General features: G+C 39.2%; 1 protein-coding gene across 1 annotated transcript in view; it reads right to left on the bottom strand.

Moving 5' to 3' along the window:
- dnah1 (dynein, axonemal, heavy chain 1) overlaps nucleotides 1–20,225 on the bottom strand; it is a 357,521-nt gene that overhangs the window by 267,677 nt on the left and 69,619 nt on the right. Inside the window, exons 14-16 of the mRNA XM_059944450.1 lie at nucleotides 17,086–17,311; nucleotides 15,203–15,322; nucleotides 12,750–12,832 (exon numbers count right to left, since the gene is read on the bottom strand). Coding sequence (XP_059800433.1) covers nucleotides 12,750–12,832; nucleotides 15,203–15,322; nucleotides 17,086–17,311 — 429 coding nt within the window. The remainder of the gene's footprint in view (nucleotides 1–12,749; nucleotides 12,833–15,202; nucleotides 15,323–17,085; nucleotides 17,312–20,225) is intronic.

Genomic DNA, 20,225 nt, shown 5'->3' with positions numbered 1-20,225 from the left:
GTGACCAGTGGTGTTCTGCTCTTTATGACTTTTATAAACGACTTGGGTGAGGAAGTGGAAGGGCTGGTCAGTAAATTTGAAGATTTCCGTTTTGCAAATTCATTTTTATCTTGGGATTTTTCTCTCCCTCCTGAAGTCACAATACTAACAGATGTTGGAAAAAGATCGCACTAAGAAATATAGCATCTGCTTAATACCTTTCTCCAGGACTCATTTGCACACAGGATTCAAAAGAAAAACAAGAAAGTGTGCAGCAAATATAATACACTATAGTTCCAATCGTCAACGATGTGAAATATGAAGCTCCCACTGCTGAAGTTACACCAATATACTGTAAGAACATATGAAAAAAAGGGACAAACTAATTATGCCTGTTCCTCTATAAAGCAAAATCTTTATTCAGCACCATTTTTCTGCCATGACACTTTATCCCTGGTCCCCAATTATACACCAACAATTTTGATGAAGGTTATTATTGCTTCTGTTACCGAATAGTTACCTCATTGAAACTGACTCTGGTTTTGAACACTCCAACCAAGGGACACCTTATCCCTCCATCTACCCTGTCAATTCACATAAGGATTTCCTAACTTTTCTGTATTTCATTGAGGTCATTCAGAACACTGGCTTAATAGGAACCTTTTTCTCCCAGAGGCTGGTCCATGTATCGTATGATCTGCCAGAGAGAATGGTTCAGGCAGATGCATTAACAACATTTTAAGTGATGATGTCATTAAGTCTACACAAAGAGTTAAGAATCAAAAGTTTAAGGGAACACGAGGGGGAATTTCTTCACTCAGAGGGTGGTAAGAATGTTGAATGAGCTGCCATCAGAAGAGGTGGATGGGGGTTCAATTTCAACATTTAAGAGAAATTTGGATAGGTATATGGATGCGAGGAATATAAAATGCTATGGTCTATGTACAAGTTGATGGGACTAAGCAGATGAATAGTTTGCAACAGACTAGATGGACTGAAGGATCTATTTCTGTGTTGTTGTGTTCTATTGCTCAATGTCTCGAAAGACAATTGGACAGGTACGTGGATAGGCTACGTTGAGAGGAATATGGGCCATATATGAACAAATGAGACTAGCTTAGATGTCAATCTTGGTTGGCATAGACTAGTTGCATCAAAATATCTTTTTCCATGCTGTATAACTTCATGACTTCTCATTATTCTAAAACTCAAAAGAGTATTGACTCAGTCTGTTTAACCTTTCCTCACAGTACAGCATTTACTCATTTTAGGAATCAATATGGTAAACAATAAAGAATCTAGTGCTTTCCCGGCATATATGACAAATAAACTCTTCTCAATCTTCCAGGTGGGTACAGGTATTGATTCAATGACAAACCGATGTTTTGACGACAGATTCTGTCACCTTCATCAGGGAGGTTGCCAGGGCATGTCTAGTTCAGTGGCATTTTTACCCACGTAGTCCATCTGACAGAAAAACCAGGAAACCTAACAATGAGGAGGAACCCAATGTTACTGCCTATTTTCCCACAGTTTCTGGAAGGATCGCCAGGATCCTGAAGAAATACTGGATTAATACCATCCACAAACCTGTAAGGAAGTTCAAATCACAGCTTTGATTAGCAAGGCTAAACCTGCATATAATATCTCACCAGGACACTATATAACTGCAGCATGATGTCTTCTGTATTCAGTATCTCTCACAATAAATATGATTATAGAATTTACAATAATAATTGCTTGATGAACCTACATATTAACATAGAACACTGCAGCACAGTACAGACCCTTTGGTCCATAATGTTGTGCTGACCTTATAGAGTCATAGAAAAGTACACCATAGAAACAGGCCCTTTAGCCCATCTAGTCCATGTTGAACTATTTACAAAGCCTACTCCCATCAACCTGCACAGGGACCATAACTCTTCATACCCCGACCATCCATATACCTATTGAAACTTCTCTTAACTGTTGAAATCAAGCTCACATGCACCACTATTCAAGGAGCTCATTCCACACTTCCATGACCCTCTGAGTGAATAAGTTTCCCTTCATGTTCCCTTGAAACTTTTCACGTTACACCCTTAACCCATGACCTCTAATTGTACTCCCTTTCATCCTGAGTGGAAAAATCCTGCTTGCATTTATCCTGTATATACTGTTCATAATTTTGTACACCACTATTAAATCTCCCTTCATTCTCCTACATTCCAAGGAATGTAGTTCTAACCTATTCCATTTTCCTTATAACTCCAGTCCTCCAGTCCTGATAACATCCTTGTATATTTTCTCTGTACTCTTTTCAACCTTAATTACATCTTTCCTATAGGTAAGAGACCAAAACTGCACACAATGCTCCAAATTAGACCTCACCAATGTCTTATACAACTTCAACATAACATCCCATCTCCTGTACTCAATACTTCAATTTATGAAGGCCAATATGCCAAAAGCTTTCTTTACGATCCCAGTTACCTGTGATGCCACTTTCAACAAATAGTGGACCTGTATTCCCAGATTCCTTTGCCTGTCACTCTCCTCAGTGCCCTGCCGTTCACTGTGTAAGACCTACCCTGGTTGGTTTTACCGAAGAGCCACACTTCACACATGGCTGCATTAAATACCATCTGCCATTTTTCAGCCCATTTTTCCAGCTGGTCCAGATCCCACTGAAGCTACGATAGCCTTCCTTGCTGTCCACTACACACCAATCTGCAAATTTGCTGAACCATTTAACCACATTACCGTCGAGGTCGTTGATATAGATGACAAACAAAAAAGGCACAGCACTGATCTTTTGAGTACTCCACTAGTTACAGGCCTCTAGTTAGAGAGGCAATCATCTACTACCACTCTCTGGCTTCTCCCACAAAATAAATGTCTAGTCCAGTTTACTACTTCACCTTGAATGCTGAGCGACTGAACCTTCTTGACTAACCTTCCTTGCGGAACCTTGTCAAATGTAGACAACATCCATGTCTTGCCTTCATCAACCTTCCTGGTAACTTCCTCAAAAAACTCTGTAAGATTGGTTAAACATGACCTATCACGCACAAAGCCATGCTGACTATCCTTAATCAGTCCCTGCTTTTTTCTTCCCCATTCCTGATGATGGGTCTCGGCCTGAAACATCAACTGTTTATTCATTTCTATAGATGTTCTTGACCTGTCGAGTCTCTCCAGCATTTTGTATGTGTTGCCTTCCATTTCCATCATCTGCAGATTTTCTCGTGTTCTTACTCAGTCCATTTCTATCCACAGTCATACACTCAGACCCCACTTAACACCGAGGATTGCTTTCCTTAGAGGCGGAGCTCTATCTAAATCAATGTTTTGCGAGGTCATTGTAACATTATGACATGGGCATCACTGAGTTGTGGCTGAAAGAAAACCATAAGTGGGAGCTTAACGTCAAAGGATATGCTTTGTATTGAGAGGACAGGCAGGAAGGCATAGGCAGTGGTGTGGCTTTGCTGGTAAGACATTGAATTACATCTTTAGAAAGAGGTGACATAGGGTTAGAGAATGTTGAATTTTTGTGGGTGGAGTTAAGGGTAAAAAGAGCAAGGGTAAAAAACACATTATGGGTATCATATATAGGCCCCCAAATAGTAGTCAAGATGTGTGGTTGAGATTGCAAAGGAAGCTGGAAAAGGCGTGGAATAAAGTTAATGACACAATTGTAATAGCGGTCTTCAATATGCAAGGGGATTGGGAAAATCAGGTTGGTGTCAGATTGAAAGAGAGGGAATTTGTTGAATGCCTATGAGATGGTTTTTTAGAGCAGCTTGTGCTTGAGCCTTCTTGGGGAAAGGCTATCTTAGATTGAATGTTGTGTAATAACCCAAATCTTACGAGGAAGTTTAATGTAAAGGAATCATTAGGAGGCAGTGATTGAATTCATACTGCAGGTTGAGAGGGAGAAGGATAAGTCACATGTATCCATATTGTAATAGAATAAAGAGAATTACAGAGGCATGAGAGAGAAGCTTGCTCACATGGTTTGGAGGAAGATACTGGCAGAGATGATGGCAAAGCAGATGACTGAAGTTTCTGGAAATAGTTCACAAGGTGCAGGACAGATAGGTCTCGCAGAAGTAGTTCTCAAATGGCAGGTGTAGGCAACCGTGGCTGACAAGAGAAGTTAAGGGCTGCATAGAAGTCAAGGAAAGGACATAAAAGGTAGCAAAAGTGAGTGAGAAGTTGGATCGGTCAGTTTATCAAAGGATATGGTGAGAAGGCAGGTGTATGAGGTTGAGTTGGATCCAGGATCAGCCATGATGGAATGGCAGAGCAGACTCGATGGGCTGAATAGCCTAATTCTGCTCCTATGTCTTATGGTCTTATGACATGTGTGCCGGATAAAAATAACCAAACCTGAGATATATACTATTTTCTGTATACACAGTAATTTGTAGAGCAGCAAAGGAGGAGGCAGGTGGTGATTACATCTTAAAGGAGAGACCAGGCTGTGGGTCCTCCTCTAATGTTGGTTTCTTCTTCAAATAGGCGTCAAAATTTGTCTGCCTTCTCTTAAATTTCCTCTCATGAAGCAGTTCTCAGTAGCAGGAAATCATGTTGAGAACATCGCTTTTTGCCTTCTAGCTTTGCTCCCAGTCAGGGTAATTATTTATTAACTAATTCATGATTTGTGTGATCATGGTGATGCAAGAGCTGATGAAGCTTGTGGTGAGGTTTCTTGCTGGTGTTTCCTCTTCTCCATCCATGTCCTCCGGTTCACCCAGAGTGCGTTGCTCTGCCAATTTTTGAAGTCAATTTTAAAGAGGCACCAATATCAACCTTATGCTCACCAGCTTCCAACCATCATATCACATCCATGCTGATGCTTTTCCTAGACATCATATATGTACTACCCTCACTGGAAGTTACAGGTTGTTTTCCAGACATTATGGGTGAAGAAAATGGAATAAATTGGTGAGGAAGCAAGAATGTTTACACATGTGGAGGAGGTAGAGCGTGAACTAACACGTGATTAGCTATGAGTGGCTCAGAGCATATGTAAAGCGCTCTCATTGGCTGATTGAATGTTTACTGTAATGGCAGCTGCTCTTGAGAAGTTTTAAGTGTTCTTTAGATTGAATTTTTGTCATTTAAAAATATTTCTATAAAGAATTGAATAACCACATTGTAATGAATCAGTACAATGTGCTATGTGTGTATATCCATTCCCTTAGAATACGTTCCAATAACTTTCCCACTGCTGATGTCATGCTCACCAGCCTATAATCTCCTGACTTATTTCTAGAGCCTTTCTTAAATGGCGGAATAACATTGGCCATCCTCCAATCCTCTGGTATCTCACTTGTCACTAAGGATAATTTAAATATCTCTGCTAAAGCCTCGGTAATTTCTGCACTTGTCTCCCGCAGGGTCCTAGAGAACACCATATCCACCCTAATTTGCATCAGGACAGCAAACATCTCATCCACTGTAATCTGTATAAGGTCCATGAAGCTGATGCCACATTTCTATAGACTGTGCCCATCTCCTGAGTAAACACAGATACAAAAAATTCATTTAAGATCTCCTGCATTTCTTTTAGTTCCACACATTGATTACCATTCTGATGTTCCACAGGACCCATTTCTTCCCCTTGCATTCCTATTGTTCTAGACATATGTGTAGAGTCCTTTACGATTCACCTTCACCTTGTTTGCTAGGGCAACCTCATGCTTTATTTTGATCTTTGTGATTTCTTTCTTAAGGGACCTCTTGCATTTCTTATACTCCATAAGCACCTCATTCGATCCTACCTGCCTGGTTATGCAGCTCCTTATTTTTCTTAACTATGGCCTCACCATCTATTGAAAACCAAGGTTTCCTACTCCTGTTATCTTTACCTTTTATTCTAACAGGTACATACTAGCTTTGTACTCTCAAAATTTCACTTTTGATGGCCTCCCACTTACCAAGTACACCTCTGCCAGAAAACAATCTGTACCAATCCACACTTGCCAGATCCTTTCTGATAGCATTAAAATTGGCCTCTCTCCAAATTGGAGACCAACCCATAGACCAGATCTATCTTTTGCATATTTACTTTGAAACTTATGGCATTGTGATTACTAGACACAAAAAGTTCCCTCCACAAACTTCAGACACCTGTCCTATCTCATTCCCTAACAGCAGATCAGGTATCATACAATCTCTCACTGAGATTTCTATGCACTGATTAAGAACTTTTCTGAATACATATGACAAATTCAATCCCATCTAGTCCTTTTACAGTATGGAATACAAGCATGTACGTGGAAAGTTAAAAATCACCTACTGTAACAAGCTTATGTTTCTTGCAATAGCTGTGATCTCTCTACAGATTCATTTCTATAAATCCTTTGGACTGTTGGGTAGTGTCTAATATAGCCCATGAACATGGTCACAGCTTTCCTATTACTTAGTTCCACCCCAATGCCTCACTAGATGAGTTTTCCAGTCTGTGCACTGCCATGATATTTTCCCTGACCAGTAAGTCACCCCTCCTCCTTTAATGCCTCCTGCTTTGTCACGTCAAAAACAGAACCCCAGAACATTGAGCTGCTCCTCCTTTAACCAAGTCTCACTAATGGCTATAATATCATAGTTTCAGCTGTTGGTCCATATCCTGAGATCACTCGCCTTTCCAATGATATACACAGCTCAGAACATTACACACTCCCTTTGGTATTAGCCATTTTCGCCTTGGGAAAAAGTCTCTGCTTTCCATTGATCTATGCTTCTTATACACCTCTATCAAGTCACAACTCATCCTCTTTCACTCCAAAGAGAAAAGCCCTAGTTCACTTAAACTTTCCTCATAAAACATTCTCTCTAATCCAGATAGCATCCTGGTAAGTCTCAGAATCAGAATCCGGTTTATTATCACTGGATGTGACGTGAAATTTGTTAACTTAGCATTAGCAGCAGCAGTTCAATGCAATACATTATCTAGCAGAGAGAGAAAAATAAATAAAGTAAAAATAATAATAAATAAACAAGTAAATCAATTACATTATATGTATATTGAATAGATTTTTTAAAAACGTGCAAAAACAGAAATACTGTATATTAAAGAAAGTGAGGTAGTGTCCAAAGATTCAATGTCCATTTAGGAATTGGATGGTAGAGGGGAAGAAGCTGTTCCTGAATCACTGAGTGTGTGCCTTCAGGTTTCTGTACCTCCTACCTGATGACAACAATGAGAAGAGGGCATGCCCTGGGTGCTGGAGGTCCTTGGGAATGGATGCTGCCTTTCTGAGACACCGCTTCTTGAAGATGTCCTAGGTACTTTGTAGGCTAGTACCCAAGATGGAGCTGACTAGATTTACAACCTTCTGCAGCTTCTTTTGGTCCTGTGCAGTAGCCCCTCCATACCAGACAGTGATGCAGCCTGTCAGAATGCTCTCCACAGTACAACTATATAAGTTTTTGAATGTATTTGCTGACATACCAAATTGCTTCAAACTCCTCATAAAGTATAGATGCTGTCTTGCCTTCTTTTTGACTACATCAATATGTTGGGACCAGGTTAGATCCTCAGAGATCTTGACACCCAGGAACTTGAATCTGCTCACTCTCTCCACTTCTGATCCCTCCATGAGGATTGGTATATGTTCCCTCGTCTTACCCTTTCTGAAGTCCACAATCAGCTCTTTCATCTTACTGACGTTGAGTGCCAGGTTGTTGCTGCGGCGCCATTCCACCCTTTGCACCCTCTCTAAAGCTTCAATATTCTTCATATAATTAGGATTCTGTTGTTTCTAGCGATTTTGTACAAGCACACTTAATTCCCTCTGAACATCAGCATCAGAAAGCAGGTGGCATAAATGAAAAGTGGGTGATAAAATTCAACCACAAAATCCCTTAATGAAAATTCTATCACTATATCTCATTTTTTGCATTTGAAATCTTACCACTGGATCTTTCACCTTTATGTAGAAGGATATATCAGCACAGAGTACCCCTGTGGCCATTCCCCTCAATAAGAAGTATTCTGATTAGGAGAATACTGTCACGGGGGGGGGGGGGGGGGAGGGGGAAATGACCTATCAAGGGGAAGCCACAGCAACCGTGTCTCTGTCACTGTGGCTCAGAAGGGAAAGAAGTAAAAGAGGAGTGCAGTAGTGATAGTTGATTCCATAGTCAGAGGTACAGACAGGAGATTCTGTGGACATGAGAGGGACACCTGGATGGTATGTTACCTCCCAAATGCCAGGTTCAGAAATATCTTGGATTGAATCCACAGGATTCTGAAGAGGGAGGGTGAACATCCACAAGTCGTGCTACATTTTGTGAGGGAAAGGGATGAGGTTCTGTAGAGAAACATAAGAATATAAGCTTTCTACCCGAGAAAGCTGAAAAGCAGGACCTGAAAGTGTAGTGATCTCTGGATACACACCACTGTGGGCAGTAGTAGGATGCTTTGGCAGATGAATGTGTGGCTGAAGAACTGGTGCAAGGGGCAGGGTTTCAAATTTCTGCATCATTCGGATCTCTTTTGGGGAAGGTATGATTTGTATCAAAAGAACAAGTTACACCTGAACTGGAGAGGGACCAATATCCTTGTGGGCAGGTTTTCCAGAGCTGTTTTAGAGGGTATAATCTAATTTTACTGTGGGGAGGAACACAATGACCAGGCAGAGGAAGATGGTATGCAAGTAGATGTGGTATGTACTGAGAAAAGAGTATGTGGTATGAGGAAAGATGGCAAAACTGCAGTCAGTGGGATGAGTTGAAGTGTGTCTTTAAACTAAGTATTAGGTTCAATAGATTGGAAAAGTGAGGATAAAGTAAAAGGGAAGGAGTATGAGGGAGAGGTGATGGAAGTCTCCAGAGTAAATAAAAAAAGACAAGAAGCTTAGAAAGGGGTAAGAATTTAACTTCTGGTAACCTGGGAACAAAATTGAAATAGGTGATGAATGCAGGACTGAAGGAACAATATTTGAATGCACACAGTATACAGGAGATGATTCTGTGGGCAGTTAGAAATGGACAGATATGATATTGTGGGAATCACTGAGTCGCTGCTGAAAGAAGATCGTAGTTGTGAGCTGAACATCCAAGGATACACATTGTATTGAGAGGACAGGCGGGTAGGCAGAGGTCGGGGGTGGGTGGGTTGGCTCTGTTGGTAAAAAATGAAATCAAAACCTTAGAAAGAGGTAACACAGGATTGGAAGATGTAGAATCTTTATGAGTAGAGTTAAGAAACTGCAAGGGTAAAATACAGTGATGGGAGTTGTATACAAGCATCTGAACAATAGCCAGGATGCGGGGTACAAGTTACAATGGGTGATAGAAAAGGCAAGTAAAAAGGCCCATGTTACGATAGTTATGGGGTATTTTAATATGTAGGTAGTTTGGGAAAATTCAGTTGGTGCTGGATCCCAAGAGAGGGAATTTGTTGAATGCCTACAAGATAGCTTTATAGAGCAGCTTGTGGATGAGCCCACTAGGGAAAAGGCAATTCTGTATTGGGTGCAATTAACCCAATTTGATGAGGGAGCTTATGGTAAAGGAATTATTAGGAGACAGTGATCAGAATATGATAGAATTATCCCGGAGTTTGAGAGGGAGAAGCTAAAATCAGATGTATCTGTATTACAGTATTACAGAGGCATGAACAGGCCAAAGTTGATTGGAAGTGGATACTAGCAGGGATGACAGCAGATTAATGACTGGAGATTCTATGTGCAGATTGGAAAGTGCAAGATGGATACAACCCAGTAAACAACTATTCTGAAGGGAGAATGAATCGCGTCTTGCTTAACAAAGATGGCATCAAAGCAAAAGGCATATAATCGGCAAAAATTAGTGGTAAGTTAGAGGGCTGAGAAGCTTTTAAAAACAAAAAAAGGCAACTAAAATAGTCAAAAGGAGAGAAAAGGTTAAATATGAAGGTAAGCTCGCCAATAATATAACAACGGATACAAAAGTTTTTCAGGTACATTAAGAGTAAAACGGAGGACAGGATATTGGACTGCTGGAAAATTACTCTGAGAGATAGCAATGGGGGACAAAGAAATAACAGACAAATTTATTAAGTATTTTGCATCAAGTCTTCACTGTGAAAGACACTAGCAGTATGCCTGAAATTACAATGTGTCAGGGAGCAGAAGTGAGTGTAGTTGCTATTACTAAGGAGATTGTGGAGGCATTAGTAGTAATCTTTCAAGAATCACTAGATCTGGAGAGGCTACAGAGGACGGGAAAATTGCAAATGTAACAACACTCTTCAGAAGGGGAGGAAGGAAAAAGATGGGAAATTATAGGCCAGTTAGCTTGATTTCACTGGATGGTAAGATACTTTAATTTATTATTAAGGATGAATTTTCGGGGTACTTGGAGACACATGATAAAATAGTCTGAAGTTTCCTTAAGGGGAAACCTTGCCTGGCAAATCTGTTGGAATTCTTTGAGGAAATAACAGACAGGATAGACAAAGGAGAGTCAGTGGATATGTTTACTTGGATATTCATGAGGCCTTTGACAAGGGCCCACACACGAGGATGCTTAACAAGATAAAGGTCTATGGTATTACAGGAAAAATGCTGGCATGGATAAAAGATTGGCTGACTGGCAGGTGGTCTGGGAATAAATGGGGCCTTTCTAGTTGACTGTCAGTAACTAGGGTTGTTCTACATGAGTTGGTGCTGGGACCGCTTCTTTTCACGTTATATGTCAATGATTTTGATTATAGAATTAATAGCTTTGTAGCCAAGCTTGCAGACAATGATAGATGGCTGGCAGGTAGTGTTGTGGAAGCAGAGAGTCTGCAGAAGTACTTAGACAGATTAGAAGCATGAACAAAGAAGAGACAGATGGAATATAGTGGAGGAAAGTGGAGGACATACACATTGCTAAACGGAATAAAGGTTTAGACTGTTTTCTAAGCAATACACACACACAAAATGCTGGTAGAACTCAGAGGGACAGACAGCATCTATGGGAAAGAGTAAACAGTCAACATTTCAGGCCTAGACCCTTCGTCAGAGGCCCTCACCTTCTTACTCTGACATCTTATCTTTTTTCTCCAGTCCTGGTGAAGGGTCTCAACATAGATACTGCCTGGCTGCTGAGTTCCTCCAGCATTTTGTGTGTGTTGCTCGGATTTTCAACATCTGCAGATTTTCTCGTTTGTGATTAGACTATTTACTAAATGGGGAGAAAAGTCATAAATAAGAGTTGCAAAGGGACTTGTGTGTCCTCGTGCAGGATTACCTGAAAGTTAACTTGCAATCTGAGTCGGCAATAAGGAAGGCAAATGGAATGTTAGCATTCAGTTCGAGAGGATGAGAATATAAAAGCAAGGGCATAATGCTGAGGCTTTATCAGGTATTGGTCAGACTGCACTTCGAGTTTTGTGAGAAGTTTTGGCCCCCATATCTAAGAGTGGATATAATGGGATTGGAGAGAGTCCAGAGGAGATCTTTTTATTAGCTTATTTATGGTAACATTTTGGCTTGGGTGCTGTGTTTGAAATATGTTTTGTGGGTGCACCGTGGTCTGAAGGAATATTGTTTCATTTGGTTGTACATATGTATAGTCAGATGACAATGAACTTGAACTTGAATGTGAGGTTCATAAGAATAATACCAGGAATGTACTGGTTAATAATTGAGAAGTGTCTGATGACCTTAGGCCTATACTTGCTGAAGTTTAGAAGAATGGGGAGGGGGGGGGGGTGGGATATCATTGAAACATATCAAGTATTGAAAGTTCTACATAGAGTGGACATGGAGTACATGTTTCCTCTGATGAGGGAGTTTTGGCCCTGAAGGCTGCAGCTTCAGAATACAAGGACATCCCTTTAGGACAGAGATGAGGAGGAATTGCTTTAGCCAGACAGTGGTGAAACTCATTGCCGCAGATGGCTACGGTGGCCAAGTCACTGGGTATATTTAAAGCGGAGGTTGATAAGTTCTTGATTAGTAAGGGCATCAAAGTTTAAAGGGAGAAGATGAGAAAATGGGGTCCAGAGGGACATTAAGTCAGCTAAGATGGAACAGCAAACTCAATGGCTTGAATTGCCTAACTTTGCTCTAATGTCTTATATACTTGTTTTTGTGATTTTTCAGTCCACAGCAAGCATGCAGGAGTCTTTCCAGCTTAATCAAGGCACTCAACAAATGCTGAATTGTTTGTCAGTCTTTGAATGTGTGCAGTTTTTTTATTGATTCTGTTGTTTGTATTTGTAGTTACTGTGAATGGCCACAAGAAAATGAATCTCAGGATAGTATATGGTGAGAAACATGTACTGCATTTCGATAATAGATTTACTTTGAACTTTGAAATAGCTATAATGATGTGTATTTTTACAGCACCGTTGGCTGTTTTTCATCCTGATGCTTCATGACAATAGCCTTTTCCACACAACCCAGCAATAAGTAGCAGACTCCGGTCACCTAAACAGGTTAATATGCCTGGATTTTGAATTTAGATGTATCTGTGTACCATCCAACACTGGCAGCTGTCAGATCATTACACGGGATCAACAATCAAATCATGCTTTTCTTTAAAATATAACAATTGTCTCCCACACTTCATTGTCATTTTTCTTAGCTTTAGATTACCCTCTGTAATGCTTTCAGAGAGTGGGAAGATGACCTTACTGTGACTGTGGGAAGGAGGAATGACTGTGGTATTTTTTTACTGGCATTGTTTGGTGAAATTCTACCATGTTGCTACTAGCAGGTGGGTGCGTATTTACTAAGGGACCAACTCCAAAAGATACCACATGGAGCTTTCCATAATTTTAACCTTGTTATACTTACTTATTGGCAAAATCTTCATCTGTTAGATTGTACAGGAATTCGTCAAAAATATCATACTCAACCATGATTTTGTTCGTTATTTCCTACAGTGGAACAATAAACAAAAATAATAAAATCATCATGTTACTTTCTAAAGTTTACAAAGAACAAAGTTAATTCCTTCACTTAGATAAACACATAAAATTAGCTGGATTAGGTGGATAGGAATTAAAGTATTATGTTACTGTGTTTGTTACTAAATCAAACCACTGGAAGGTTCTAGGTTAAAGTCTGGTCTCCTTTGAGTAAATTCTCTGCTAAAGTAATAATAATTATTTTATTATTCTATAATTATTTTTATCTCTAAACCTGAATGAGAGGAACTGAACAGGGCCATTGCCACTGATTTTTCTTCTGGAATATGTTCATGTACTCAGGGAATAGGCATGCAGGGATAAACTCAAACACTATTTTAAAATATGATAAAGGCTCTATAATTAAAAATAATTAACCATATAAAAGTCCAGGACAATAAATAATTTTAAGTAAAAGTGACATTTAAAAGACTTTGATAGACATTTTCACCCAGCTGCATTCCCTGAAATAATTTATTCTGGTGAAGAATCCTTGAACAGAAATGTTAATTCTTTCTCGCTCCACAGAAGCTGTCTGACTCACTATTTCAAACACTTCCCTTTTTTTATCCCTTAAAAATGCTTATGAGAAAAATAATAAATTTGGCTTCCAATGAACAGGCTTTACATTTAACAATCTACAGTAAGTCAGGATCAGCATGGTTGATATTTGCCTCCATAATTAAAGAGCCTACCAACATTCAATCTCCGCAAATAGAAGGGGCTTTAATGGAACAATGCCAAGTTGGGATTGGACATGGTTGAACTGAAGAGAATGCAGAGAAGATTCGTGAGAATATTGCCTGGATTGGAGGACTTTAGTTATGGGGAGAGTTTGGATTTGCGAGCTTTGTTTTCCTTGGTTCGAAAAGGACTGATGGGTGACCTGATGGAGGCATGTAAGATTCTGAGAGGCATAGATAGGGTAGTCAGTCAATATTTCTTTCCCATAGGAGAGGTAGCAAAAGCAAATGAGCATGGGTTAAAGATGAGAGAAAGGAGTTTTAAAGGGGATATGAGGTTTTTTTTTAAAAACACAGAAAGTAGTTGATACCTAAAACACACTGCAAGTGGAGGTCGTGGAATCAGATACACTATGTATGTTTAAGGGGTATTTAGAGAGAAAAAATAGAAAATGCACAGAAGAATATAATCCTAATGTGGACAAATGGCGTTCATGTTGATGATCGGCATGAACAGCTGGGCTGAATATATACTGGTCAAATCTGTGACTCTATGTCTCCACACCCAAATTTAAAACAAACAATGAAAAAAAACATTATGATGATGGTGAACTAAGGGTTACAGCTTTGTAACCTAATATATATCAAGCAAACCTTTAGCTCCACATAAGTCTGTGGAACGGAACATCATGCTTGACATATGCAGGTGGCTGATTCACAAGAGCCAGTCTACAACCACAAAAGGCAAACTACTCCTTTTATTCAAAAAAATAAACACTGTTTAGAATAGTCTGCCATGAAGGGAGTAAAAGGGATTAAAATAGAGGAAAGGAATACATGTATGTGCTAATAGTTGGAAAATATTTCCATTGTGCAATTGCTGTGTAATGTTTATCTCCTACAGAAGAGGGGCAAATCAACAAATCTTCAATCACCTTGTACCCCACCCACATGAATTTGAATCACCAATGACAATAAAGAACTGGACAAGCCACATACATATTTTGGCCAAGAGGAGACTGACAGCTGAAAAATTAATAACTTGCTTTTATCACTTCCCATTTCCATGGGTCTAATGAAACAAGCATCTTTAAAGAGCCAGAAATATTGGCCTTGATTATCCTTAACAGGTCTCTAATAAGTTCAGAATGGTTCTGAATGAATCAATTTGCTCTGAACAGTTTGAGTTTCATTGCCTCCAGCCATTATTTTATTACTTGATCCAGTGAGAGGAATTATAGTCCAATGAATAGTAATGATGAATTATATATGAGGACCGTAAAGTGCAAAATAAATGTATACCTATTTAAGATTTATGTTAACAATGTTAGGAAGACATTAATTTGGAATTGAAAGAGGTGAAAATATCACATGTACTATTCCTGTGACCCTGTTTCTGTGTTGCTGATTAGATTTTGGAAGAAGGTAAGGGCTGCAGTCTATAGCAATGGAAAGTGGATAGTCAATCACACTGAATAGAAGAGATGCAAATTATGGTGACTATCTGGGGTTTAATTGAATGACATTTTGGATGAAGAGATTTTCACGTAGAACTTTTCCTGGAAATTCCCTGGAAATTAAATGAGTGGAACAGAATCCAAAGTGAGATAGATAGTACATGGAAGAAACGGACAGATGGATAGTTGTATAGTTGTACCTCATTTGTTTTCAGCAGTTCAGGAATTTTTTTCATCCATTCTCGGTGATCTGTCAAGTCTTCAATAGTGTTAGCCTTCTCAAACAATTTTCTGTTGATCATTTTGAAATCATCATTGAGCTAAAGAATAAATAGAACACAAAATCTTTACCGCAAAATCATGGGACAACACGGTTGTGTAGTGGTTACCAAACACTTTACAGTACCAGCGACCTGGGTTCAATTCCCACTGCTGCCTGTAAAGAGTTTGTACTTTCTCGCCATGACTGTGTGGTTCTCCTCTGGATGCTCCAGTTTCCTCCTACAGTCCAAAGGCATGGGTTAATTGATCATTGTAAATTGTCCTGTGATTAGGCTTGGATTAAATCGGGGATTCCTGGCAGTGCAGCTCGAAGGACTGGAGAGGCTCATTCCATGCTGTAGCTCAATAATTTTTTTAAAAATCTAATTTTCCAAAAGATTTACATGCCAATTTCATACATTGCTGTTTCCTACCTTCCTAATTTTTTTTTTTTTTAGCTAAACAAGCATAGTGGTTGGTACAATGCTTTACAGTACAAGCCAGCTGGGTCCAATTCCCACTGCTGCCTATAGGAGTTTATATGTTCTCCCCATGACTGTATGGTTTCCCCTCCAGGTGCTCCAGTTTCCTTCCACAGTACCACAACAAAGGCGTACCAGTTGGTAGGTTAATTGATCATTGTAAATTGTCCCATGATTAGACAAGGATTAAATCAGGGGATTGCTGGTTAGCATGGTTTGAAGGACCCAGAAGGCCTATTTCATTCAGTTTCTCAAAAAAAAAATTAAATAAGTTATTATTAAGCATATATCAGTACCATAAGCACATCAGTTTTGAATATTGATCTCCTCCATGAGTCAAATATCTCACTTCATTTTTAAGCATGCTTTAAATTTAGTCAAGGACATTTGGGGGGGCTTGGAGAAATAAAGAAATAACTAGATTCTATATAGCACCCTACATGAGAGGATAGAAAGGACTCTCCATCCAAAAAATATTACTCTGTTAGCACAACAAAGGTGCACTTTGCATAGAAAACTCCATTCCGACATTCATCTTCCTTTAATAGGAGGATGGACTTAATACAGATTATTAATTATACACCTGAACCATCCATTTTTCAAAGGTAAATCATTCCTAACCCATGCTTAGAACGTATCCGAACACATTCTTTAAGTATACAGTATTATTTTATATTTATACTGCACTAATTAGCTTCCTATCTATACTCCACTATAATCTGTTTTTCATCAAATGTGTAACAAATCATAAATCAGTTTTTCATGTACAAATCTGTGGAATTTATACTTTTGCTTTTAAATTTGATCGTACGAAGACAAAGGACCAGCAGTAAATCTGGATTCAGAAATGCATTAATAAAATTAACTAACACAGTTCAATAAACTAGATCAAGGGTGACAAACCTTCTAGTAATTTCTCTCACAAGCCATGGACAATTTGAGCAGAAATTATCATCAAGGAATTAGTAACAATAATTATGAAAATTTTGAAGGAAAATGAGTGAGTCCTATTGTGAATTTATGTGTATTCATTGTTTTACCATGAATAAAAGTATAACAGACAGATTGAAATACTGTAAGTGAAGCATTTTTGAAAACCTGTTTAAAATTATTAACATTAATCTTTTAAAAAGACAATTTTAAGTTTTTTTTATTATAGGTGGGCATTTAAAGATTTGATGGTGGCACTGTCAATAAAATTTTTACATCTGCCTTCTTAGGCACATATGCCATAGGTTCATCACCCTTGAATTAGACTAATAAACAGCTTGAAATTAAATGATAACAGTTGTTAAAGTAGCAGAGTAAATTAAAAGGTTTATTTTTTTTTAAAGACTTACATCTTCCACTTGCTTGTGAAGCTTTTTGGCAAACATTTTTAATACAGCTTGAGCCAAACTATTGCATTTCTTGGCAAGGTTGGTTCGTAATGCTTCCACGTTGACTATAAAGGGTCCAATAATAATATTACTAGGAATTGACTTTTCTATGTGACTTTTTTTCTTCAAGTGCATTTCCACTTCATGTTTTACTTCTTGAACCGTTGGATCTTGATTGCCAAAGGTGCTAATAGCATGCAACAAACAATCAAAAGGCACAAATATTGAAATCAGAAGCCCTACTAAATGAAAAGAATAAATAAATAAAATTACCTTTTATGGATCAACAGACAGACAGACACAATTCATTGATCCCGAGGGAAATTGGGTTTTGTTACAGTTGCACCAACCAAGAATAGAGCAGAAATATAGCAAAACCAGAAATAATTAAATAATATGTAAATTAAGCCAAGTGGAAATAAGTCCAGGACCAGCGTATTGGTTCAGAGTGCCTGACACTCCGAGGGAGGAGTTGTAAAGTTTGATGGCCACTGGCAGGAATGACTTCCTATGATGTTCAGTGTTGCATCTTGGTGGAATGAGTCTCTGGCTGAATGTATTCCTGTGCTTAACCAGTACATTATGGAGTGGATGGGAGACATTGTCCAAGATGGCATGCAACTTGGACAGCATCCTCTTTTCAGACACCATTGTCAGAGAGTCCATTTCCATCCCCACAACATCATGAGAGTTCAAGGTGAATAACAAAGTTGGCAATCCATCAGACTGCTTTGTGCTGCATATATTCAAGCAGCTTCAATGCCTTTAGAACTGTTCGTAGAGGTAAGTGGGAAGCAATTTTCTGATTTTGGCATTGCATTAATGGAGGCTAATAGTTAACCTTCACTAGTAATGGAGCTGAAGACAGCAGCACTTGAAAACCTGACTTGCACCTTTTAAAGGTTAAAATGGCTTTGCAAAGTAGGGGGTTGAATCTTTGCTGTGCATATGCTTTGCTCCAGAGCAGGGGGGTCCCAACCTGGAATCCATAGCATGAAAAAGTTGGGAACTCCTGCTCTAGAGTATTTCCTGGGCTTCAGAGTTCAGTTCTCCTTTGATTGGATCTCCAATTAAACAATTAATAATAACTTTAAATAGCTCAAGTCTGGATCTGATTTGCAACCATGGTCACAATGTACTTCAATTGCACACACAGGAAAGAATATATACTGAATGCTAATTGGTCTCTCTTCCAGGTTATCAATTGTTGCAGTGGTGGTGGCGCGATTGCATGAGTCGGATAAGATGTTCTCCTATAGGCATATCTTCAGGTGGCTATAAAGGCTACAAATTCTGCTGCCGTGTAGCCAAGAGAGAACATGCTGTAGTGAGTGGTTGGGTCTTTTTGTTGCTCATTTCCTCCTTTCACAACTATGATTGTTCTCTGTGGCACAGCGGAGGTCAATCTCACGTAGCTCAGCTCCCTCGAACAGATTTCTTTCAGGTGTATCTATTGAGTGCAATTTTTTTTCCAGATTTCAGATGTAATGTCAGGCTGATTTTGATGTTGTCTTTGAAATGTTTCAATTTGCGCAGGGTACTCTATAATCTGAAAAACGTGATCAATACATAGAGCAATTTGGGCACGGTGCTTTAAAAAAATAATTATATCATCAAATTTCTGATGATGATTTTCTAAATGTAGACATTCAATGGACTTACAGAACAGGCAGGATAGAATTTGAGGCTGGGGTATCTGCAAATGTACATACTGTAGCTTGATTTTTTATTCTTCCTGTTTCCCAGACAGTATCTGGCTAGTTAAAGGACTAGATATCAATTGGGTGTGGTGGCCTGTTAAAGGGAGAGTCATTCCTTGGCTATCGGAATTGCTTTTTTGAAAACATTGCAGATTTGAAAAATTGCCGGTCAAAGGAAATTGCTGGTCCCAGAAAATGGGGAAATTGTAGACGGCTGAAGAGACTATACATTGTCCATATAATTATGGGATGAAAGGAGATAAGCAAAGAGGTCGAGATGAGGGCTGAAGAGATCAGAAGTCAAGGAAAGTAATGCTTTTGGAGAGATTGTGGCTTGGGAGCAACACTTGTGGAATGAGAAACCACAGCTGAGAGGTTTGAAGAGATGGCAGATATATGGGGAGAATGTTGGATAGTTTGAAAAGTCAGTGAGATTCTCAGGTTGGGGTTAAAGAGAACGGAAGTTAAGCGTATTCTATGTTGCAGGTAGACTGTAGTAATTGCAGGTTGTGGGTAAGGTGGTATCAAATCCTGAGTAGAGATATAGGCAAGTAAACTTAGAGGAAAGCTTTGGTGCATTTCTCATACTGCTCCAAGACTAACACTTGAGTCCTAAGACCAGAGGCCTGTGACTGTGTGCTGCAGGGATCAGTGCTGGGTTCATTGTTGTTTGTCAGTGATCTGGGTGATAATGTGGTTAACTGGATCAGCAAATTTACGGATGACACCAAGATTGGGGGTGTAGTGGACAGGAGGAAGGTTATCATGGCTTTCAGAGAGATCTGCATCAGCTGGAAAAATGGGCTGAAAAAATGGCAGAATGGAATTTTATGTAGACAGCTGTATGGTTTTGCATTTCAGTAGCACCAGCCAGGGTGGGTCTTACATAGTGAATGGTAAGGCACTGAGGAATGTGGTAGAACACAGGGATCTGGGAATATAGGTACATTATTCATTGAAAGTGACATCACAGGTAAATAGGGTGGTAAAGAAAGCTTTTAGCACATTGGCCTTCATAAATCAATGTATTGAATACAGCAGATAGGATGTTATGCTGAAGTTGTACAGGACATTGGTGAAGCCTAATCTGGAGTATTGTGTGCTGTTTTGATCACCTACCTGCAGGCAAGATGTAAACAAGTTTGGAAACAGTGCAGAGAAAAATTACAAGGACATTGCCAGGTCTGGAGGACCAACGTTATAAGGAAAGATTTAATAGGTGAGGACTATATTCTTTAGAATGTAGGAAATTAAGAGGAGATTTGATAAAGATAGAAATTCATGAGTGGTCTAGATAGGGTAAATGCAAGCAGGCTTTTTCATCTGAGGTTGGGTGGGACTCCAACCAAAGGTCATAATTTAAGGGTAAAAGGTGAGAAGTTCAAGGGGAACATGAGGAAA

The sequence above is a fragment of the Hypanus sabinus genome, chromosome 19, assembly GCF_030144855.1.
Source record: "Hypanus sabinus isolate sHypSab1 chromosome 19, sHypSab1.hap1, whole genome shotgun sequence".
In the NCBI taxonomy this organism is placed as follows: Eukaryota; Metazoa; Chordata; class Chondrichthyes; order Myliobatiformes; family Dasyatidae; genus Hypanus; species Hypanus sabinus.
This window is presented reverse-complemented; position numbering and strand designations above follow the sequence as displayed.